Source organism: Gopherus flavomarginatus, chromosome 2, assembly GCF_025201925.1.
Source record: "Gopherus flavomarginatus isolate rGopFla2 chromosome 2, rGopFla2.mat.asm, whole genome shotgun sequence".
In the NCBI taxonomy this organism is placed as follows: Eukaryota; Metazoa; Chordata; order Testudines; family Testudinidae; genus Gopherus; species Gopherus flavomarginatus.
In genome coordinates this window covers 80985985-81011678 of record NC_066618.1, presented here as the reverse complement: position 1 = coordinate 81011678, position 25694 = coordinate 80985985, and the positions used below count along the sequence as shown (strand labels likewise).

General features: G+C 40.4%; 1 protein-coding gene across 5 annotated transcripts in view; it reads right to left on the bottom strand.

Moving 5' to 3' along the window:
- Positions 1 to 25694, bottom strand: part of ATP2C1 (ATPase secretory pathway Ca2+ transporting 1) — an 87224-nt gene that overhangs the window by 6769 nt on the left and 54761 nt on the right. For 4 of the 5 annotated variants that reach the window (XM_050938346.1, XM_050938350.1, XM_050938348.1 and 1 more), the window contains 12 exons: positions 25508 to 25605; positions 20853 to 20948; positions 20674 to 20763; positions 18291 to 18395; positions 15219 to 15375; positions 10717 to 10887; positions 9405 to 9502; positions 7794 to 7844; positions 6797 to 6963; positions 4619 to 4687; positions 2826 to 2942; positions 1261 to 1408 (listed from right to left, as the gene is read on the bottom strand). In XM_050938346.1, coding sequence (XP_050794303.1) covers positions 1261 to 1408; positions 2826 to 2942; positions 4619 to 4687; positions 6797 to 6963; positions 7794 to 7844; positions 9405 to 9502; positions 10717 to 10887; positions 15219 to 15375; positions 18291 to 18395; positions 20674 to 20763; positions 20853 to 20948; positions 25508 to 25605 — 1367 coding nt within the window. The remainder of the gene's footprint in view (positions 1 to 1260; positions 1409 to 2825; positions 2943 to 4618; positions 4688 to 6796; positions 6964 to 7793; positions 7845 to 9404; positions 9503 to 10716; positions 10888 to 15218; positions 15376 to 18290; positions 18396 to 20673; positions 20764 to 20852; positions 20949 to 25507; positions 25606 to 25694) is intronic. The other variant, XM_050938349.1, reaches the window with a different exon arrangement.

Here is a 25694-nt window from a genome sequence, read left to right as displayed (position 1 = left end):
TCCTTAAGATGAGTGTCCACACTCCTCTCCTTGGAAACCTCCACAGCCTTCCCTTTCTTCAGGGAAACGTGCTAATGTTGAAAGGGTGCCAAATCTGTTGGGGGGAGGGGGGAGTATACGGCGTGGGGAAAGTCTCCTGACTCAGATGTCAGTCTAAGGGAGCAATCCATCAGCCACTTCAATTTAATCTCCCTGTCCTCCCTTCCTGGATTAGAGGGCCAGGCAGAAATTGCACTTCTTGGAGATCTGTGACTCCCCAAGCATTGGACACAGAGTGGCCATCACTAACTGGTATAGGCAGGAGAGGCAGTGTTTAAAACTTGGCAGGACACGCATACTCTGCCAGGAAAAATAAGGCTCCCAGAAGGGAGGAAGAAGAGTTGCATCAGTCCTCTTATGACTATATCATTAAAAACTAAGCACACTAGTCCCCAAAAACTTTTGATGGTTGCACCTCCATCCCTTACCCTGGGGCTAGGCTGCATGGACAGGGATAAGGGGGCCGAGGCTGGGAGTGGGGCTGCAGCCAAGGGCTGTGCTTGAGGGTGGGAGCAGTGCCACAGTCGAGCCCATGGCCAAGTGAAGCTCTGCTCCCAGTCCTGTCCCCAACCTTGGCTTGGGAAAGGAGCCGTGGCCAGTGGCTGAGGGTGGGGGCAAGGCCAGGAGCGCAGCCAGGCTGGGGCCAGGTGTGGGCTGGCAGCCGAGGACACAGCTCAGGGTGAGAAGGGGCAGGGTGGCTTCTGCACTAAGCTAATGCTACACAAAAACCACCATAGGAAACAGTACACAAGATATCAACGTTTCACTTGTCACCTTGAGTGTAAGCCCTGTCTCAGGTCAGGCAGCTGAGAAGGAACTGAGGGTGATTTGCCCATACATCCCTATTTAGGTTTAGCGCATAGCATGAGGTGGCACAGGACGCATGTGCAGGCCAAACAGACATTACTAATGGAAAATTTCCAATTAAAAGGCTTGAGAGGTGCATGTGCACCTGAAGTGGAGAACCCACAGGGTGCCTGCCCAAAGAGGGTCTATTTTTAATACCATGCCTATTACTATTATAGCTCTCCCTTTCAACAACCTCTTTGAAATTCTTAACTACAATCTGGCTGCCCAGCATACAATTTGGGGTGAAAGGGTTTCCAATTTAACTAAAAATTCAAATTTATGCACATTCTTAATTTAACTGCTAATATTAATGAGATTTGTGCTATAAATGACGTTTCACTTATTGCTTTAACATTTGTCCATTTTTCATACCTCCCTCCAGAAGACAAACAGTGTTCCAAACACAATAATTATTGATGAAACTAGTATTTTAACTATCAAGTTTTTGGTCAAAATGCTGTCCTTCAAGTTCCTTGGGGGACTCCGAATAACATCTTTATCCACAGGTTCCACTCCCAGGCTTTAAAAAAATAAATCAATAAAGCAAGACATTTTAGAATACTAGATTTATCACCAAAATATAAGATTTCAAATCAATAGTGAATAATTCAGAAAGAGAATGCTCTTTGAATATTCCTTAGCTGCTTTTCTGAATAGATCTGTAAACAAGAGTCCTCTCAAGCATACAAGTACTTATTATTCCACATTAAGTGCTATGCAGTATTAGAATTGCAGGGTTGCTCTTTTGCTTAATGTAGGTATTTCCCTGCATCTTAAATTTTTATAGTCCCATCACCATAGCTCCTATGTACTTTCTAAAAATCTAAAATATAGGCCACACATGCAGTAGCAGAAAAAGGTTTGCTCTTAACCTATGTAATGTCTAAACTCCCCTAATCTGGAACTAATGGTGTACTCTTCTCTCCCACACATAGGGAGACTGTTTACTCGATTGAAGAGGAACTTGGTGCAAAGTGCCTCCTCAGAGCAGTCACCCTTCACCTGATTCTGTCTTGGCACACACTTTTAGAAGTACTGTAAGCTGTAAACTCAAACCTTTTGATCATCATGCAGAACTCTGAAATCCCTTAAAAACTAGAGATGTCTAGTAGTCCATGGAATGCTGCATCAGGAGAAATACAATGGAAGGGTCACTGTCACCACTTAGGGAAGCCCGTCCCCCTGCCAAAGTCCAGGCCCTGTCTAGGAAAGTGCTATCACCCCTGTTCAGTAGGAAGGATCCTAGTCCTTCTGACAACAAAAATCCCTCTTCTCTGAAGTGATATATCTATCTGTATGGTACCTGAAGCATTATTCTATTTCTTGATTAGGGCAGTCACAGACAGAACTCTAAACTATTGTTACCAGAACCTTAATAGATCACTTATTAGATAAGAATCAAGACCAAAATAAAGGGTGATCTTTATATGGTAGAGACCACCAAACTCTAGTGGAATAAAGGAGCATATTCATATTGCTCCAGATTCCTTTAGGAAAAAAGAGTTACTTCTCCCTTATCAAGGAGAAGTTATGGCCAGCTCATTTTTATTCTGATCCCTCTCTCAACCAGTCATGCAGAAAGCAGCAGAGCAACAGAATCTGGGTTTGTTGGGAAGGAAATAAAGTCAAGTGTCATCAGCGTACGGGAGACACTGCAGTTTGAAGTGTCAGTCTTCCTTATTCTGTATACACATTGAACAGAAGGGATAACAATACAGAGCTATGCTACAAACATTACAATAGGTAGCAACATTGCACAAGTAAAAGATGTTCCCCCAGTTTTTAGACAAACCCATTAAAAGGTCACTTTAAAAGAAGTTTAAGACAGTTCTCAAGTGACATACATAGGAAGTTGCTCTTTTCTGAAAAGATCATGGTATTTGTTTATTTTGCTGGAATCAGACTCCATCACGAGATTAAAATAGTATTTATTTTACCTTTGAGCTGGAGGTCCATCCATAATAATATTGATCCACAAGATCTGCATGGCATTGAGAGGATTAGGTAAATTCATTAAAGTAGCCAGTGAGATTAAAGTCAATGCAGCTATACTCCTGTTGAGAAAAGTCATTTTATAAAATTGTAAGCACGGCACATTCCTGAAGATTAGTTGATAATACTTTTTACTCAACACTTCAAGTGCTGAAAATTAGGTATGTTATGTTTAGATCGCTTTTAAATCAAGTACTAAAACTAACCCTAACACTGCAAGGCAAAGCATTGGGGCCACTTTAATCTGTCAAAACAGATTTTGTTTAAAATATGGAAGTTTTGTACTTTATATTAATGCAACACAAAAAATCAGTTTGTCTTTTAGTCCTAAAAGGACTCTCAAACTTCCAGACAATCTTTTAAAAGGTATCATTGGTCTACACCCAACAACTTAATATATTTTGCAACAGGTAATGTGCATATTTTGTTGTGTTGGTTTGGGCAAAAGGGTGTAGAAAGCTGAACTTTTAACTATGTTCCTTGGAATGCAAACCACTAGATTAATTTTTTTTTTTTAAGGTGGAACTGCTAGTTTGAGAGACTAATAACCTTAATCAACCAAGTGAAATATTACCCAGACTTCCTAAAAAAATTCTACTCAGGAATGGGGACACTTCCCTCTACATACTGATCAGGAAACAGGAAAACACAGACAGCTGAATGGAATCAAAAAGGCAGGCTCTAATTTTATTAATACTGAAGAGGGACTGACCTCCCCAAACTATTAGGAACTAACTGGGTCTAGTGCAAGATTAACTGGCCTCACATTACAGCCAAGAAATGATTCCTGATTCAGCCCACTGCTGAATCCTACTACACATCTCCTGCAAAGGGGAAATGAAGCACAGTCAAGGGACCACTCTGTTTGCAAAGACCAAAGAACACACTAGGCTGAGTTCACTGGTCCCTCCTGGGTCTTGTGCTCAAGTATACCCCAGGTATAGCCACAAGTTGCAATAATATTTATTGACATTTGTTATCTCTTCTGCACACCCTGCCTCTTTTTTTAAACAAAAACACACTCATCCTTATTATCCTCACCTACCAAGCCTGCAAAATACTGTGAGGTAGGTAAAAAAATTCTTGAACCTAGAAGATTATAGGTTAGGCCCACAGCAAGCCAGGAAACAAAACTCTGATAACTACACCACCTATACAGCACCAAGAATCATTGGTGTGTGTTCAGTAATGCTTATACTTCAAGGTGAATGGGGCTGGCTGGTGGCAGCCAACTAATTCATCCCGCCTCCCTCACAAATTGGATGTGGGTGGTGAGGGGAGGCTGAGGTATGTTCCAATCTTATCAGCCCCCTCCATGTGATTGATGTGTGTGATCCAGGCAGGGAGAGAGCAAGGGGTATTGTGCTAGAGGGAATGCACCTCTCCAACCATGACCCTATAGGGTGATCAGACTGGCAGGAGAATGGTTAAGTAGTTTCTTTTCATTTGGGGGGTGGGGGGGTTGGTATCAGAAGATTGGTCAGTTTTTAAAAACAGCAAAATAACCAAAGTCATACTAAGTAAATACTAATAGCAAAATAGAAAATGGGGGGAGAGGGAAAGGATTAGGAAATTTTCACAATAATGGTCAATGTGTTTTCTAACCTAGTGTATACCACCACCAATGCTTGTACACTACACCAATATTTATCACGTTTGGTTCTATGCAGTATGAAATTTAACTCATTTACAGTGCAACTGGAAGCTTCTGACATTGGCAATGATGTTGCAAACTTACGTGCTTAGTTGAAATCTAACAAAATTTTTTATGTTATTATAAATTCCTTTACCCTCTTCAATTGCAGACCTGCAATTAAAAAACAAGAAAACAAAATACTTAGACTAATGAAGGGAACATAAAAAAAGCTTATAATAATATTAAGCTAGTCTGAAAAAAGTGAATTCCAGCAGTTGATTATATTTTAAATAAATAAGTTTCACAAAATGTGAAAAGGAGCCTTCTTTTCCACTAGGAAATTATAATCATGCTTACTCAGCTTTTCTATTATTACTAATTTAATCATATTAAATTTCTCATTCCAGCTCTGCTACAATTTGACTTTCAAAATAAGAGGATACAACTTAAAAAAAAGATCACTTACAGGTGACCTTAATACTTGATCTTGACGAGCCACTTTTAACCCATTTGCACAAGAAACTGGAATTTCCCGATGCTATGCAGCTAAAAATCACAGTATATTCCTTTAGGGAATAATCATCTTAAAGAGTTTCAGAGGGCTTAGTTTCAGAATTTAAGGTTTAGAGCATAACCAAGTTAACTTATCTGAAATTTATAAGGCTACTTGAGGAGTTGATATATACTGTAGATTAGATGGCTGTGTTTGACTCCAGGGCTCCTATCTAAATAAGACAATATCATCATCCCTATTCTTGTCTTCATGAATACAAGCAAGCAGAAACATAAAAAGGATAATTAATTAGTTACATACAAGGAGCTGATCATGCCTGCAAATACTTTTATCTGTAGATATTTCAATAGTTTTTCTTCTCGGAAATAAAATCAAGATTAAAATCCTTAATATTGGACTTTTTCTAAAAGATGCTCTAGGAACTATTTTGGCAAAGTTTGATTGCCTGTGTTGTACAAGAGGTCAGACCAGATGACCACAATGGTTCCTTCTGGCCTTGGAATCTATCAATATGAAAACACTTGTAAGTGCTGAAGTGTATCATTTATGCAAAAGTTGGCTAAAGCCCGGGAGTGTTGTTCTGAAACTCTCCTGTTCTATTTTCCCCAGACTTAATGAAAAACAAGTTCAGTTTTACAAATAGCTTAATCTTAAAGAAAAGGTAAAGGTGGAAATCAGAAGCACAGGCTAGGATAGGGAGGATGAAAGTTTGTTTTGCCAGCTGGAAGGTAGAGTTTGGCAGGCAATGAGAAATAATACTAGTGTAGTGCAACAGAGCGTACTCCTGCTATAGTATAAGGATAGACGAGTTTCAGTAATTTCTTTCAAGAGGAGATGTCAAACACCCCCATGCTCCATTTGCATGGGGCTGGAGACTCATCCATCCATCTTGTATTTATTTTGGTTTAAACTAAAATATCATTGCTGTTTTTTCAGCTAATGTTTTGTAGGAATGACTACAAAACAACGAACGGTAACCCAAATCAAAAAGAGTTGTCAGTTGCTGCTTTCAAAACAACTTTTACTATGAGATTTTTGTTCCTTCTAGGAGGAATGACTGCATCATCAGCAGGTACACCTTGATTTATTTGAACATAAATATAAGAAACGTTTAAACTTTTAAGCTAATTGTGCCTATGCTAGACTTCTCTTTCAGTTTCCCATCACTGCAGCTCCACTTGTTATAGTAATACTACTACATAGAAGACACCTTTGTTTTTTAAAGCACACAACGCCAACGTGGTCTAAACTTGCTCTGAGCAGTTCATATTACAATGGTTAACATATGGATGTCTTTTCTGCACTGCACTATCAATTACCACCACTAATACCAGCAGAAAGTGTTAAGGCGAAAAAAAGTTCAGTGTAGACTAGGCCTAAAGGCTTAAATAGATGCACATTGGTATTAAAATTAAGAACAGACTCCCTTTTCCTCCTACAACTCCCTCCATAGAAATCCTCATACTCTTGCTGACAAGCTGCCCAAGTGCTTATGAAAGGTAACCAGATAACATAAAAAGCTTATTTAGAACCCATGAAAATAATGGTTTGAATAAAGGCATTAATGTTGTTTTTTAGACTGCAGTACAAACTAATCAGCACTAAAGATCAATTTTCTTAGGATATGCATAGGAATTTGTAAGTTAACTGCAGTTAAATATACAAGAAGGAAATATCCTTTTGCAAAGTATGGGGGTCAGGAGGGAGGGATTTCTTAACACTTCATTTAAGACTTGTTGAATACTTGCAGAAAATCAGAAACTTACATTATTGTCTGAAAATCATCATCTACTAGGATCATATCAGCTGCTTCCTTACAAACATCTGTTCCAGTCTGCCCCATTGCCACTCCAATATCTGCAGCCTTCAGAGCTACAGCATCATTCACTCCATCTCCTGTCATAGCTACTACTGCACCATTATTTTGTAAGGACTACAAAAAAGGAAATAATTTGTTTAAGGCAATGATCAGAGCAATCTGGTCCACACCACTATCCTGGCAACAGTCTATCTACAATCATTTAACTATAAAAATGGTATTATGTTTCCATTTAAGTAAGCTCTTACATGTGATTCTCTTTAAAAAGCCACCACACCTCAATCTAAAGTTACTGTACTCCTCCCCAGGAAGCCCAGCTAAAAACCTATGCTTTTAGAGAAGTGAGCTTGCTCACAAGTTGTATTTAAGAAATAATCAAAAATAGCAAACAGTCCATGTGTTTATATTTACCACTGTTCTCCTATATTTCTCTCAATTACATTCCAATTGTTCTTTAATGTTTGATTTCTTCATTATCTTTGCTTTCGCTTGTGCTAATTGTTATCTTGAGAACTTCTCTATTCTGTAGTCATGCTTTATTTACTTTTCTTCTAATATTTCTATATCACTTTAGCCATTTTCTTAGCTTCAGAATTGAATCACCACCACAGAATTGGCTTGAAATCCATGCCTTTTCATTCTGCTTTGGGATGCAGCAGAAACATGGATTCCCATAAATTACTAGTCAATTCAACTGCAATGTGACACTGAATCTCAGCTGACCCTCTGGCATCTGAAAAAGTGTTATGCTGCCCAATAGTAGCTGCATGTAGTCTCTCTACTGGGCATTGTGAGGTTTCCAAACAAATTTCTGTTTCACAACCAAATACATTTCAAACCTATTTCATTATGACATCTCTTAACCTGTAACAATTTTAGTAAATACATTATAAAATAAAGGTCTCTAGCAGTTATCCTGCGCTTCTACTTCTGGAGAAACATACCTTTATGATTTTCAATTTATGTCTGGGACTGGCTCTGTAAAACACTGCAATCTAATCAAAGGAAGAGCATAAAGAATGAACATTGAAAACTTGAGAAATTAAAGAGCTGAAATTTATACTGCAAGATTAGATGATACAACAATACTTTGAATGACAAACTATATCCCCACATAATTAGCTTTCAAGGAGGAGTATTTAGGGAGTTAGGTTTATAGTAATCAGATTACATGTTAGCCGGATTTTAATAAAGGTCACAGATTAAGAATGTTGCAATCTTCATTTCTGCAGACTGGCATTCTTTTATAAATAAAACAATATTTTGGAACACACGTTGTGGAAGAGTTAAGTTTGAGCCTCAAGTTAACTTTGCCTCTTAATTTTAGTAATTGAAAATTAACAACTGCCAAAATTGCAAACTGAATGAGGTTATTCATCAGTCAAGTTAACAACCCTTTGCAAATAACTGGTTTATTAGAGGGAATTCAAAGATTGATAAAAAATTAAAAGGCATGGAAAATTTCTTGAGACTAAAAAGATTGGCACAGTTTAGAGGTGGTGAGTAAGTGAAGACATGACAAAGGTATAACGAAGAGTATGTACACAGCTGATTGGGAACTTTTATTCCCATTTCATGGGAAAGGATGAAAAGGAGGCCATTCAATGAAACTGAACACATCTATTTAAAAAGGAAGCCTGTCACAATGCACAATTAACTCTTTGCCACAAAGTATCAGAAGCTAAGAGATCAGCAGCACTCAAAAATTGATTATACAGATAATGAAAACATCGAACGTTAGATTAGTAAGGTTTAAAAAACCCAAAGTTTGGGAGGGATATAAAGCTTCATACCATATCATATATAATCTCATTTCATCTCTCATATGACAATCTCCAGTTGAAAGAGAAAGACCAAGAAAAGTTTTGGGCAAGCTATTCCCTAATTACTGAGGACAGGGTTTCTTGCACCTTCTTTTGAAGCATCTGGACATGGTCAGACTAAGGGCAGGTCTACACTAGAAGCGCTACATCGATGCAGCTGGCTGCTGTAATGCCTCTAGTGAAGAAGCTCTATGCCAACGGGAGAGTGCTCTCCCATCAGCATAATTATTCTGGTCAGTGGGAAACACTCTCCTGCTAATATAGCACTGGTGTGGACAGCACTTAAGTTGCTATTAACTCGCGTTGCTTGAGGGTAGGGTTCCAACTTTGGTTGGACGAATTCCTGGAGGTTTCGTCATGACATTATCTTAATTAAAGATTAATCTAATTCCTGGAGACTCCAGGACAATCCTGTAGGGGGTCATGTGTCTTTCACACTCCTGAGCAATGCAAGTTAGATCAACTAAAGCGGAAATGTAGACTTGCCCATAGTGAACAGCTGGCCTGGTCTGCTATGACAGTTTCCATGTTCCTAAATTAGAGGGTATGGCTTTTCATAATTTACTGCATCATCAATTTCTATTAAAACCATCTTGTCAGTTTCTTAGGAAATATAACTGTTTAGTTCTTTAAAAATAAGAATGCTTCTGTCAGCATAGACTACATCCTTTTATGACATAACTGTAATTAGTCCGGGGGGGGGGGGCACGAGAGGGGAGGTGTTATACTAACCTTTGGTACTATTTGTGAAAGCTGTTGAATATCCAAAGCATCCATTTCTTCTCCTGAGAAGGACTGTGAATTTTTGGAATAGAACCCAAGGCGACTAGCTGTAAAGAAATTAAAAATAAATAAATAAATAAATAAAACAGACAGTGATTTAACAGACTACCAGTTTTTTTAGTATAAGGAATATAAGATTTTGTGCCTCTATTCTGCCTTAATGTTTGCTACATGTATGTTTACTCCAGTAGCTTCATAACTTATTATGAAATCGGTAGACTGGAGTAGTTACCTAAACTCTTGAGAAATAACAAATACGTCATGAAATCTATTCTGATTACATGTTTATATTCGCATCAACGTCTAAAGGCTTCAAGCAGGTCAGTGCCCCATTGTGTTAGGTGCTATACAAATGTGGCAAAAATGACAGTCCCTGTCCAAAAAGAGATTACAATCCAAAAAAAGGAATAGGAAATTAGAACATGGATGTGAACAGGTAGAGGAAAGGATGGGGTCATAAAATGGGAATTTTTTGGCGGGCGGGTGGGTGGGGGGGAGGGGGGAGGAGAAGCCTCAGGAAAAAGTGAAATTTCAATCTAGTTTAACTCCCTTTACAAAGCTTCATGATCAGCCCACACAAGGAATTCCCCTCTGTGACAAGCTCCTCTGTACACCAATAAAGTACGGAAGTCAACTAAGTAACCTGTTCAAGTTGAAAGTGGCTTTTTTGTTTTTTAACTTTGAAATCCGGTCTCATATACAAAAGTTTAAAATAATTTCTGGTACCATACCTGCTCTGAGTAACCTGGGCCAGTTTTCTTATGTGTGTGTTTCCCCCTTGCTGCTATGTGAAAGGCCCCCAGACAGGGAAAAAACTCTACAAAAATGAACTCTTAAATTGACTGAGCATGCACTACTGCTAGATGGGGGAAAAAAAACAAAACACAAAACTAAATCAAAATTGTCTCAATTACAGCAAATCTCAGACAGCTATAGTTTAAAGGGAAACTCAATTTAAAATCAGAGGGGTAGCCATGTTTGCTGCTTTTACAGATCCAGACTAAGAGTCCTGTGGCACCTTACAGACTATCCAAAACGTCTGTTAGTCTATAAGGTGCCACAGGACTCTTTGCTGCTTTTTCAGTTTAAAATACACTCTTTCCTGTTACATCACGTGACAATCTTATGTGTACTAAAATACAAACTGTATGTAGTCTATATATTTGTAAATTTCACAAAACCTTACTTCTACTTATTTGCACCACAAACAATTTTAGAGTAACAATTAATAAGATAGTTAATGGAAGAGGTGTATTCATACCAATAGCAATTGCAGTCTCCTGTGAATCTCCAGTAATCATTTTTATTGCTACTCCTGAAGCAATAAGCGCAGCGACAGCTTCTTTTACTCCAGTCCTTGGAGGATCAATTATTCCCACCAACCCCAAAAAGGTAAGCTGTCCCAGCTCAGGGCCAGAGGCTAGGGTCAGAACTTTAACAAGAAAAATAAGTTAATTTTTTAAAACTAAACAATTTAATAACTAACCAGCATAGTACATTAACAGCCCCCTGTCCAAAATAAGTATTTCAACCACACATCCTATATATTTTCTAAAAGGATAGAATTAAAATTTTATTTGATTTGGAAAAAAAACTGGATGATTGGTGCTTACAGACTGTGGGCCCAATGCTGAAAAACCACACACTCATACACATGAATAACTTTACGCATTGAAATCAATGCAGCTGTTATGTGTATATTTGCAGGTCAGGGGCCTCATTCAGTAGGTAGGCTACAACAGAAAGTGAGATAGTGCAAGCACCCTCAGGTCACAATTCTCTAAATGGGAACTACTGTTAGATATATTCTGGTTTGCTTTTTGGTGCCTTGCCTCCCCAAGGAGTGTCAAGGGGAGGGAGGGAAGAAACAGACACAGATACCCCTTTCCCAGCTTTGGAAGTCATTATTGCTTTTGGTATTTGGAGAAAGGTGTATCAGGATCTGATTATTGCACACAATTGCTGTTTTTCATAATATTAATATGAATAGGAGGCTAAATGCACCAACATAGGATAAACTGGCCCATGAGTAGAGGCTAAATATTGTCAGTTTATATAAAGAAGATAAGTGATTTCAATCTACAACCTTTATCTTTTAAAAAATAAAGGTTGTAAACAAGCTAAAACTAAATCCATGAAACAAAATAAAGGTGGATATATCATGTCCATGACCCTTTGCAAAGGCGAATGGAAGACCATCATGGATGGACTGTCAGCCCGCAAGTTTCCTGTGCAACACCTCTCCCCCTCTTTTTAATCAACCTTATGTTAAAAGGAACACAAGCAGTAATATTTAAATATTGTGTCTTCAGACAATTTAGAGGCCTACAGAAGAAATGGAGCTTACTTACTGTACTGGAGGTTCAAGATGTGTGGTCCCTATCTGTATTTCACACATGGGTATGCACGTGCACCACATGCCCAAGTCCAGAATTTCTTCAAAGTAGGGTCCATTCACCCGCAGTAGCTCTCCTTGTGCTCCCAACCAAGGCTATAAGAGGCAGCTCACGTCAACACCTCTCCAGTTCCTCCTCTTACTGCAATCCAACTGGATCTGAAGCAGAGGGGAGGGAGGGTGGATAGTGGAATACAGATAGGGACCACACCCCTCTAGGAGCCTCCAATTACAGTAAGTAACAATTCTTTGCTGTGATCTTCACAGCTGAGGATATGAGGGAGATTTCCAAACCTGAGCCACTCCTTTTAAGTGACAAATCTGAGGAACTGTCGCAGATTGAGGTGTTAGAAGAGGTTTTGAAATAAATTGATAAATTAAACAGTAACAAGTCAACAGGATCAGATGGTATTCATTCAAGAATTCTGAAGGAACTCAAATGTGAAACTGAAGAACTACTAACTGTGGTATATAACCTACCATATAAATCAGCTTCTGTACCAGATGACTGGAGGATAGCTAATGTGATGTCACTTTTTTAAAAAGCTTCATAGGCGATGCTGGCAAGTACAGGTGTAAGTCTCCAGGGACCACAGGGTGGACCTTTGAGTCCTTTACAGAATGTAGAGGATCGTCTGTCTTTTCATTAAGAAGGTTGGACTCAAAGGTACGGTCTTGCATAGTATTTTGGACCTCTCTAGGGAAACCCAATGATTGAAGCCTTCACATGACCAGCCCTGTGGCTGAAGATCTTGGATATTGCATCTGCAGTATCTCCCACAGCCTGGGGAGCCACCTTCGATATCAACCTTCCTTTGTCCACAGAGGACTGGAAGTGGGCTTGGTCTTCCATGGGTGGCTTGTCTAAGGTCCGCAAACCCAGTGTTAAAATCATATGTTAATAAGACTTGGCAATTAATACAAAAATCGGAGGCCTGCAGAAGAGAAAAACCTTCCTACCCAGGAGATCTCGTCTCTTTGACCCTTTATCTGCCGAAGTAGATTTTCGGAAGTGTGGCCAAGCTCTTGCCATAGCAAGGTGTAGGGGCTCAAGATGCTGGTGTTTGCCACACTGCTCTGGCTGGTTCGGATATGGCCTCGTTGATTGGGACAGCCACCTGGTCAGTACCTGAGGTTGTAAAATGTCCATGAGTCAACGGTGAGGGTCCTGCACCTCCTGTATGAAGATCTGTAGATCATCAGCGACCCTTTGCAATAACTGTTCATGTTGCCGTGGTCATGCAGCAAAGGCTGCGATGGAGGAGTGATGGCAGTGTCTGGGGATGATGGGGAAGCTCCTCTGTTGGAAGCAGTGTTACCAATAGAATTGATTCTGGCTCTTCTTCCTCATACACCAATGGACAAGAAGGGGAGGAATGCTACAAATCCTGAAAGGGGTCTGGGTGCCTACCATAGGGGTTCCGAGGACCCCAATAAGGCCAGAAGGAAGGACCCCACAGTGCTACTAGTTGGGATACTAGTTGTCCCTGGTTGGGTCCTAGCTGGAGGAATAGTAAGGTCTCACTTGTCTGCCAGGACTCCTGTGCCTTCACGGAAATAGTGGTGCAGCCATCTCCTCTGACTTCTCCAATTCAGAGGATGGTTCCGTTTGTAACAGTGGTACCATGGATACTGAGGTGCTCCAGCTTCATGGATGGAGATGGGGCCTCTTTGAGACAACGGTACCAGTTCCTCCTCCAGGGTAAGGACATCTCTCAGGAGGGCATGGCCTCAGAGTGGAGACTGCAGATAGAGGAGGAAGATATCCTCCAGCATTACTAAGGTCTCTGTACAGCCCAGAGTATGAGAGTTCTAATAGATACTCCTTATGGACCAGTTCTGATGACAGCTGGATGATCAATGGCTAAGCGGGCAGTACCGATGAGGAGTCCAGACCTGCACTCGTGGATGGGACTGATGAGAGTCTCTCCTCACTCTCCCCTGCAGTCTCCATCAGAACAGATCTTTTTCTTCTTCCATGTCTTATCCTTCAGCATGGGGGTCTTCAGCAGAGCCAGTTCTGTACACAACATCTTCTCACCCAACCGGGACCAGCTCGGGGAAGAAACATTTCTTTTGGACAGTCCACTTGAGGGGGCTGCCCTTATGCTCATGCGAAGTGTCTCACTCTCATGGGGGGCCCTATGTGACAACTCCTTGGGCTTCAGTGTTAAGTGCTCCACTCTGAGGTTCGTGGTTGGAGGGGCATTGCTGGTCAGGTGAGGCTGATGTACAGTGGATGGGAAGGGTCTCCCAGGTCTGTGCAGCGCCTCATAGCCTCTTCCATCAGGAACTTTCAGTCAGAGCTCTCAGGCCTCTCTAGTTCTGGGTAGGAAGGATTTACATATACTGCACTTAGAGATATGTGCTTCACCCAGACAGAACATGCACCAGTGATGCTTGTTGCTGCTGAAGGATTGAGGGTAGGAGATACAGTTCTTGAATTGCAGGACCCTGGGTACAGTCCTGGGACCAGGAAAATTGTCACCCAGCTGGGGGGGGAGGAGGAGGAGGAGGCGGAAGAAGAGTAATTCTATTCTGTACTAAACTATACACTAACTAGAATTCTTAATCTAAAACAAATTTACAATTAAATTTTTACAGGTTCTGCAATAGCAAAGGAGGACACGATTCCAAGTCAGGCCATGCAACAATAAGAAAGAACTGAAGAGGCGCTGACTCACACTGTCTCTTATACCCTCGGTCAGCAGCATGTGGAGAGCTACTGAGCATGTGCGGGTCAACGGACACTGCACCGAAGGAATTCCAGACCTAGGTGCATGGTGTGCATGTGTGCCACATGCATAATACACATAGGAACCATCACCCAAAGAAGTAGTGTCCATTCCTTCTGAGCACTCTGACTGCAGCAGTAACTCTAACAACCCCCTCTGACCAATATTCAATCATGCTGACTAGTTCAGGCAAGTTTCACACACAAACTTCTGGCTCAAAGAAGGGTCTCTCTAACCCACACATGAGATTAAACACAACAGAAGAAAAAATGGGAGAACCTAGGATTACCCAAAAAACCCATAAACCAATTCCTGCATAAAAAGAGATGACAGATAGTTAAGTGGCGATGAGTCTTATCTCTTGGGTGGTCAGACACAGGAGAAGAAACTGAAACCTGAGGTACAATATGTCAACATCCACAGTCAGTCATGTTATTATTTAACCCTTAAACTAAAGTGCTAGTTTCACACCCAGTCCTAATTTGAAGAAATTGGTGAACACAACAAAACTAGAAAAGGTTGAATTTAGAAGTTAAGGTCTCCAAAATTGTGCATTACACTTACTATGAAGTGAGTCAAGCAACACATTTAAGCTGTTTAACCTGTAGAGATGGTACACTACAGCAGCCTTACCCCTAAGTCCTGCAGAGCCCATAGATATTGTCTCTTGCTGATACTGTTCTCTCTGTTGTTGGGTGAGAGCCAGGGTCTGCCCCTTGCTGTTATATGTTGTACAGTATCTAATCACTTGTTCATAAGCTCCCTTCATAAAGCAAATCTCTGGTTTGTCCTAAGGAAAAAAAAAATTCACACGAGTAACTAGAGTCCTCTAACCTCTCTCATACATTCTGCAATGTAAGAACTAACTCATTCATTTAAAGCGAAAATCAATTTTTTTAACAGTGCAATTCTAAATACATAAAACACCTCTCTCCCGATATAACGCAAGTTCGGTTATAACGCGGTAAAGCAGCGCTCTGGGGGGGGCGGGGCGGGGCAGGGCTGCGTGCTCCAGTGAATCAAAGCAAGTTCGATATAACATGGTTTCACCTGTAACGCGGTAAGATTTTTTGTCTCCCGAGGACAGTGTTCTATTGGGGTAGAGGTATATATAAACTTACTAGTGTTACAGTAGCATCTAGAACACCCTCCTGAAATTAGGGCATTTTATTAGGCATTGTGGATAAACATTAGACAGTTCATGTCCTGAAAAGCTAATGTGCAGTAGGGCTTGTCTGCATGGGCAGCTTGACAGCAGCACAGCTGCATCGGTAGCACTTTAATGAAGAGTTTCTCCCTTGGTGTAGTTAATCTACCTCTCCGAGAGATGGTACCTATGTTGGTGGGAGAGGTTCTGTCAACATAGTGCTATCTACACGGAGTTAGGTCAGTAATTATGTCGCTCAGGGGTGTGGATTTTTCACATCCCTGAACAGTTATTCTGATATAGGTCTGTAGAGTAGATCTATCCTAAACAAACAAGACAAAGGGTGAAAAGGAAAGCTCAGTTTACAGATTTACAGAATCCGTAAGTCTCTCATTGAATGGTATTTTCTCCAGCTCTCAAATCATGTTTTGTGGCTCATTTCTACACCCTCTCCAATTTTTCAACATCCCCTTAAAATTGTGGACAAGAACTATACACAGTATGAGTCTCACCAATGCCACATATACAGGTGAAATCATCTCCCTACTTCTACTCACTACTCCTGTTTATACATCCAAGGATTGCATTAGTCCTTCTTGCCACAGTATCACACTGGGAACTTATGTTCAGTTGTATGTCCACTCTGATCCCCAAGTCTTTCACAGTCACTGCTTTCCAGAATACAATCCCCTATTCTGTAAATATAGTCTGCATTCCTCATTCCTAGATTTATAACTTTCCATTTGTATCATCTGCAAATTTTATCAGCAGTGATTTTATATTTACTTTCAGATCATTGATTAAAATGTTCAACAGCATCAAGCCTAGTTCCAAGCTCTGTGTAACTCCAGCCAGAAACATCCCCATTCACTGATTATTCCCATTGAGGACTATTTTTTAAGATGTCTGTTCTTGATCCATTTAATGCGTATTCTAAAAAAAATTAGGACTACACAATATTATTAATCAGTAAGTTGTGTAGTACAAAGTCTAAATATACTAGATTTATGCAGTTACTTTTATCAAATTTGTAATCTTAAAGAATGAATCAGGTTTGAGCCCTAGTTTCCATAAAAAACATTTTGACTGGCACTAATGGCAAATAGATGGGAAACTGCAGCACAGAAAGAAACCTGTAGCAGAATGGAACACAGACTATATCTACACTACGACTGCGTATAATTTGGCATGGGTACATGTACCTGTGCAAGCTTTAAATCTAGCTAGTTTGCTAAAAATAGCAAGGAGAACATGGTGGCATAGGCTTCAGTATGGCCCACCCAGGGAGTCAGGCAGGCTCATACAGCTCATGCCACTGTGTCCTTATTAGATTAAAGCTAGCACAGGTACATCCATACAAGCTGAAAATTGTACAAACTCCATTTGCAGTGTAGAGGTAGCCTCAAATTTCCTGAGCCCACATCCAAGATCTTAAATTAGAAGGCCAGCTACCCAGTCAAAGAAATATAGATATGTTAAAATCCTCTATACATTAATTTTCCCCAAGACCTGAACAATTCTATACAGTACAAACAACCTGACTACCTACAACAGCTTAAAATATCATGGCTTCACCAATTGACCTTTGTTTCAGAGATCAACAGGGGGAGTGGTGAAAAGGTTCAAACTTAACATCAAAACACTGAGCGTAGGGGAAGAGATTGCCTGCAGTATATGCTAAGGAATCCTTTCATCCTCTTGGCTCCCAAGGTAATTTTTAAAAATCAAATCTAGGCTGAAAAGCTCTCATTAATTCTTCCGCAAACTCTGTCCTAAAGCTGATGACTTAATGCTCTGAGAATCTGAAGCAGTACAGCATGGAAAGTGGGCAGGCCACGAATTAGAACTTTCCATCTCCACAACTAGAGAGTTTCTGGTGCTATTCTGAAGCTTTAACAACAAGCTAACTTTTTTGCCATAAGCACTGGAGGGATATTCCATAAATCCAGGATCCACTGCCTTCCATGATACATGCTGTTTAGAAGCCTGTGGCTATTTCATGCTGGTCAGACTTAACAGTAATTCTTACTTTCACTCACACCAAAATATTCCACCTGCCACACTTTTTTGGGGGTGGCGGGGGAGGAGGGAGTGCAGAGGGGAGGGAAGAGGAGATAAACATACAGATAGATATACATTATGGAGAAAGTTCAATTTCCCCATTATTCCAAATGAAATGGTTGTTTCACATAATGCAATTCCTTCCTCTGTTAAACTGGTATATTCCTTCTTGTCATGTAACTACACTGCCAAGAAAACAGCAGAACATTAACAGTCTCATGAGATTTCTATGGAGGAGCTCAAATTTAGAATTATACATGTTTAATATAACTCCCTGTGGTTTTCAACCACCACTTCAGAGACAGAAAATTAAAACTAGTTTCACTATCAAACTTTCTCCTTCACACTCACAGGTGTAGCACTATGCTGGTGACTTGCTACTCCCTTCCTGTACATAACTTCTGAAGTTAAACAGAGATAGCTTGTACACCATTTCCTGTGCTGTAGGAAGTTACTTAACATCACTGGGTGAGGAAATAGTCATGGAAAAGGCCTACCTGTTGTGTCCTGTGCACACATTTAACAGCCATCCATTTTTGCTCTGAGCTGAAGGGATACTCTGCTTTTCTAATATAGTCCTGCTGGAGTCCCTCTAGACCCATCTGTGTAAAATGTAACAGTAATATCAAAACCATTTTTTATTCATTTAACCAGGCTACTAGCCTTTCAAGTCACAAGTTCAAATGGCTCATTTTCATTCTTAGTTATTTATAAACCCATTCAGTTTTTATTTCCCTATTAAAACTAAAAGCAAGTCACACTAGTCCAGCTTAGATAAACACCAATGAGCAAACCTACATCTTTTTATGTTTCACTGTCAGTCACCAAACAGTATATTTTTTACATTTTCAAATCACATCTACTTTGTTCTTATACAATATTCTACCTTTCATTCAAAGATCTTAGTGCCTCATAGTTATACCTAGGTGCAAAGACAGATCTTGCTGTTGCACACTACTCATTAAAATATATCCAACTTCTAGAGCACAGATACTTGAGTATTCTACTACCCCTTCTCCAGGTTTTAAAAAGCACTTTATAACGACTCAAGCTTGCATACCATTGAGATAGGCAGATGTTACCTCTATTGCATTGCTGGGAAACAGAGGCAGACATGTTAAGTCAGCGGTTCCCAAACTATGGGGTGGGAGACAAGAACTGTGTGTACGGACTTAAAAAAAAAAAAAAAAAAAAACAAACAGCTCTGGCTGTCAGCCCCAGGTGGCTGGGGCTTGTGTAGAAGGGTCATGCACACCTGGGAAGCAGGAATAAAGGACAGCTGGAGCCTCATCACCCAGGCTCTGGATCTTCTCCCCCTCACCCAACATGCCTCATCAGGAGGTAGCCCTGGGCTCAGGCTCTCCTTCCCCGCCACCTGGAGGCAGTGGGGCTCCAGCTGTCAGCCTCAGGGTGGCAGCAGCAGTACAGAAGGTTGCAAGGTGGCACTAGATTTGCTGTGAAAATAGATAGACAAATCACTTTTCACATTCCCAACCTTACTTCTGTGCTGCTGTTGGTGGTACAGTGCTGCCTTCAGAGCTGGGTGCCCAGCCAGCAGCCGCTGCTCTCCACCCTGCCTTCAGAGTTTGGTGGCAGTATATGTACTTGGGCCCGGGGGTGCCATGAATGACTACAGACACAAAGAAAGGGGGCTCGATCAAGTAAGTGAGAACCAGTGCAATAAGTGACTTGCCCAAAATTCTAAAGCAAGACTACAGAAGAACTCATCTCCTCAGTAGAACTAAGATCAGTGGTTTTCAAATTGCAGGAGGCAACCTTAAGGTGCATCACAACAAAATTTCCACCACAGCAAAAAGTTCATCTGAAAATTTGTGGCTTCCAGGACTCAGAAATCCTTGGGGAAAAACTCAATGTGTCTGTTGTTCTTCCTACCACAACCCTGATTGCAACTCTACCTCCATTCCCAACCCCACTCAACTCTGGGGGAAATATGCTGATTAAAAATGTCACCTACCTGCTGAACCCCACTACTCTCTAGAATCTACTTGGTTCACATCTTAAAATGGCACCACTCTCCCTGCCCATAGCAAAGTGCACTGCAAGGATAGCAGAAGCGGTTGTAGTCCACCCACCAGTTTTCATGGGTTCTTGTCATACAATCAATCCCTTGATCCTTGTGGAGTCACAAGGGTGTGGGGTTTTAAACAGGTCTCTGCAAGAAGCTGTGTGTGGATTCTGAGTCCCAGATGGGGGAAAAAGACTAAATATCACTGCATTACACAATATGGATTTAAATCTATGCAGAGTCATAGAAAGATTAGGTACCGGGGTTCACTGTCCCCTGTCCAAGTAGTCTTAGTAGTTCATTGTCACAACATACAGAGGAAATCTTGTTTAACCAAAAGTTACACAACTGAAATTCCCTGTATCCAACACCTAAATAGCACCTTTCAGAGTTGCAGCATTTAAAGTGCCAGTAAATAATCAATTGCTCATGTGCCACTATTTTATCTTTTCTAATCCTCTCCAGTTTCAGAACAGATGCTGATTACTTGACAAACGGGCTCGCACCAAATTAAATGACAACTGTAAACAGTCAAAAATTCAAAGTAAAAACAAACAAGTTATCAATGACTTTATTCTGGACATAAATTTAATTTCATTTTTGAACCATAAACTTAAAAATCAGATCCAAACATTAACATGATTTTACTTCAGGTCCATTCTCACCTCCTAGTCATTATCTAAATTGTTGGGATGCCCAGTAATTTTTCATAAAAAAAAAAAGATTCTTTATATGGAGGAGAGAGGTTTTTTCAATGAAAACATGCTAAATATTTGTGCTAATTAAACACTCATTCCTATTAACTTAATGTTTCTGACATGAGGAGAAAAAACCACCATGAATTAGGTACACACCTTCATAGCAAGTGCAAGTAAGGCTCCTTCTGTTGGTTTTCCCATTAGAGTGCTGTTTCTAATTATGGCATCATTGCACACACAACCTGCCTAAAAAAACAAATAAAACAGAGGTCAAGGCAATATAAAATTCCTGTATTAATTCAATGAAAACAGACTGCTTACTGTGTTGATCTTACCTCAACAATTCTGCTAACAGAGGGGTTGTTATACCCATGAATAACATCACCATCAAGTACAACTTCTCCAAACCTGTTATAACCTACTCCAGTAACCTGTAAGACACAAAAACAGCCAAATACAGCATAAAATGGAAGACTGAAAGGCAAGATTCTGAATTTATGAAATTAGTAATCTCCCACAGAGATAATGGAATATGAGTAATTTAAAAATGGAACAATTATACCAAGTGAAAAGCCCACATACATTTCCTAATCAGCTTCTAATGCAGAAGGCTTAGGTTAAAGAGTATTTAACTCGATCTGAACAGTTTAATATTTCAACAGAATATCAGACCACAACTTCTAAATCTGTAATTCAAATTCAGAATTAATTCAGTATTCGTCAACTGTTGTATTCTTACTGCTTATCAGTGATAAGCAAAAGCTCAGGATATTGGTTTTCCTTCCCCTCAGGACCCGCCAGTAGATGTGCTAATGTTGACATGGCCTAAGAGACGTGTGACATAAGTTATATTAACAGAAGGGCCAATGTGGACAGTGCTATGTCAGAGGGAGATTCTCTCCTGCCGATATAACTATCACTGCTCATTGGGAGTGTTTTAATTATGCCAATGGGAGAGCTCTCTCGTGGCAGCATAGAGCAACTATACGGGAGACCTTACAGTGACACAGCTGCACGGGTACAGCTGTGCCACTGTAAGGTCTCTAGTGTACAGATTGACTTTGGGGGATGGTGAATGAAAGCAAGGCTGTTAATTGGATTACAATGCATACCAACTGCTGGGGGTCAGGCAATGAGAGCCAGAAGTGCAGCTGCAAGAGTGGGCTGCCCTGAAGAACAGCACAGCAGATGAAGCCTGGGAGAGATTAGACTCCAAAGACATTTAATAAACATAAATTAAATAACTAACTATTTGTATTGCAGTAGCACCGAGAAGCCCCAATCAGGGGCCCTACAATAATCTCTTAGGTTAGCACTGTGGGTATTTGGTTTATGTGTGCAGGTTTATGATTAAAAGTTCCTTCCACAAGCATCTGGTACTGGTCATTATCAGAAACAGGAGATCGTCTGAATGACTGTGGCAGTTTTAGTTTAAACCCCATTTAGCAACATACAGATAGAGTTTAAAACTAAAATTCAGAATCCTTTTCATTCATTCATTTCCCTCCTTTGTGGCATGACTGTGCTCACACTGAAGTTACTGAACCTTAACTCTGGGTACAGTAATTGAAGGGATATATAGAGCCCCTCCAAGTTTCCACACAGAGATATTTTAAATTAGAAATGTAGAAATTAGAAGACAAGAAACTAAGCAAGTTACCAAACTGCTGACCAGTACATGGTTTTGAAAATTAATTTTTGCCACTTTCATTCTTATCTGTGTGTTTATTTTCTTCTTTCCCCTTCAGCTCAGTAAGGCTCTTCTCCCCAAAATAACTACAATATACTTTTTCTTATGCTGTTTCAAAACTCAAACAGAAAAGAGGCACTATACATTTCTCCCAATATAAACACAAGATTGCATTTGTTGAAACAAGAAGAGAAGGGATGTAGGGAACAGTGATAAAAAGGAGGGCCCACCATCCTACTTCTACTCAAGTAAAGAAAAAGATGACCATTGATGGCAATGGGAACAAAATCAGACCTGAAAATAGTCAAGAAATGTTGAGACTGGTTTAAATTTTCAGTTCTTCCTGTTCTTTATAAAATGGTCTTGAAAAAAACTATCAGAGTTTTCTGCTTCAGCTGAAGGGAGTGACACTTAGGCAACCATTGTTACAGATAGTAAGTAGCTGGAAATCCTGAATGCAGGAGCCAACCAGAGTAAGTTGATCTGAGTACCCGACTTTAAAAACCTTACAGTTATTGATAAATAACCATTCATGCAGAGAACTGCAGGACTGGAAAATTTATATGACAGGGCTGGTCAAAAATGGTTCCCAAAGCTGTTTTGTTAGAAAACTGGGGTTTTGACTAAAAGTGTTGAAAGTACCATGGAAGAGAGAAATTTTGGCTCCCTTCAAAGAAGCCCAAGCCTGAAATATTTAAGACTTCGGGGGGGGGGGGGGGGGGGGGCTTTGATTTAAAAAACGGCAAATTTTCCATGGAAAATTATGAGTTTGATTTCAACTACATTTTCCCAAATATTTTTATTTTCAGAGTTCCTCTGATCTATAATTAGGCATCAGAACAGCATTCCTATATCCTGACTCCATGCAACAAGTCCATTTCAGTTTAACAGATGTTATGATAGCTTGGTTTAAACTGTCATTTTACAATATCCACATCAACAGCAAAAAACCTCACAGAAGTGATTATGTGAGTGTTAGAAATGTTTTTTACAAAACAGATCTTAATCTAAGGTATATGCAAGGAGAGAGACACCACTGAACTTGCTTGTGTTTCATCATCATATCACCACAAGTGACTCAGCAGGTACTAGGCACAGCATTGGCAGGAAGCCGTGTTAGTCTGTATCCACAAACACAACAAGGAGTCCCGTGGCACCTTAAAGACTAACAGATTTATTTGGGCATAAGCTTCCGTGGGTAGGTGAGGTTTTTTACCCACAAAAGCTTATGACCAAATAAATCTGTTATTCTTTAAAGGTGCCACTAGACTCCGTTTTGTTTAGGCACAGCATATTTTTTCCAATATTCAGGAATATTTTGATAAGCCTGACAAGTAACAAATCAGAACTCTGATTACTCGGCTAGAGCATACCCTATACCTTTAGTGGAGAGGGCAGAATTTCATTTTTAATTGTAATCAGTTGGCTGAAGGCAAAAGTTAAAGACTCCAATGATTAACAATCAAGGGGATTTTCCACTTAATAGGCGCTTTGTAGAGATCAACTGGAGAATATGGCCTTTTGGTAGTAACTAAACTTACAGGACAAAATCCGGGCCCCAGTGAAGTCAACAGAAAAACTCCCATTGCCTTCAGTAAGTCCAAGATTTCACCTTTAACGTTTGTTCACTGCCTTATCACACAGTATTACTTAGGGCTTGTCTACACTGGCAAGTTTCTGTGCAGTAAAGCAGCTTTTTGCGCTCAAACTGCAGACATATACACACTGCCAAGCCACATCGTGTGCAGAAACTCCTTAGTTGCAGAGCTTCAAAAAACCCCTCAATGAGAGTCGTAAGGCTATTTGCAGAGGCTCCTGCACTCTATTGCCAGTGGACACTTGATTGCATTCTGTGTTGTAATTGGCCTCCAGAGCTGTCCCATAATGCCTCAAATGACCATTCTGCTCATTGCTTTGAATTTGGCTGCCCTTTCAAAAGCACCCTTTCTGACAGCCTGTGCATGCTGTGCTGATCTGCTCCGCTCCAGGATACAAAGCAAACCATTAATGTGGAATGCTTGTACTGTTGAACACAGAGGCAGGTGTAGGTATGACAGACACAGACTGCTGTGTGGAAAGCCCAGGGAAGGGAGGCAGGGGCTGATGTCAGGGTTTCCCCCTCCCCCAGGGCTGGTTGCTTCCTCCCGCTGTCTGATCTTACAAGACAGAATGCTGACAGTGTCGTCCCCCCCCCCAATCCACACAAAGTTCTTCAGCTGAAAAGCAGCTGGCAATGTAGTAGGATCCCCATGGAACAACGTGATTGGGAAACCTACATCATGTGACACTATGCCTGCCCCATGAGGCACTGCAAACCCTTCCCAAAGCACCCTGTGGCCAGTGGCACAGTGGGATAGCTATTACAATGCATCGCTGTCTTTGTTGTTGCAAGAGCTGCTAATATGGATACACTCCAGCTTCACAAGGAGCACAGTGTGGACACGGTGCAGTGCTTTATTGTCATAAATGAAGACGTGCACGTAGTGAGAAAATGTGGTTTTAAGAGGAGCAGTTATTTGTCTTTTCTTTTCCCACTTTCTTGTTGTTGTCCCTCTTTATCTTTGTATCTCCTTGTGCATTTCCCTCCGAGCAATTCTCAGTCCTCACCACGCAGTCACTGCCACACCCTTCTTCATTCCATTCATAAAATGATCAGCAATGAAACAGATACTCTCAACACCAAAGTGTCATCATTGAAGAGTCAACTCTAAAGACATTAGCGTGGTGGTGGAGTCCACATTTAATTATTTCAACTCATCTCCACATTCATTAAGATATAACTATCAATTAACTTACAAGTCTTAACCAAATGTTTTTCTTTGCAAACATGAAGGTAGTGATATGTTTGATACCCTGGCTCTGAAGTCTACTACAGCTAGATTTCATTTTTATTCACATGCTACAGCAAGTACCCACCATAATCTTGTTTTCAATAGTGATGGCAAAAACAACCTCTCAATTTTTTTTCTTTTAACCAAAGCCATCATAATATGATGTCAGCATGCTCAAAGAGCCGTATCTCCCTATCTATTCTTATGGAGAACTCCCTATAGACAGAACAACTGGGACATGGCCAAGAAATCTCAAAATACTGAATAGGGATTGGGACAGAACTAGCTCTCCCTCTAGAGGTGGTCCCTCCAGAACAGTACTGAGACACAGCACAATGACATGGAGAAGGTTACACTACCTCAGATAGCTCTGAATTTGCTGTAATTAACACATTTCAGTCTGGCACCTTTCATCTGCACTAAAAGTCACTAGAGAGAAAAAGTTTAAAAAAATATTCCTACCACATACCTCAGCATACTGTCCATCCGAAGTAAAAATATGAACAACAGTCATTTCATTCTTGGTCAGAGTTCCAGTTTTATCTGAACAAATCACATTACAGCAACCTGGAAAAAACAAACAAATTAAACACATGACAGGAAGTCTTCTTTGAAATATGAGTAGCTTATGAGCAAACAAACCTCAGTGAAGACAA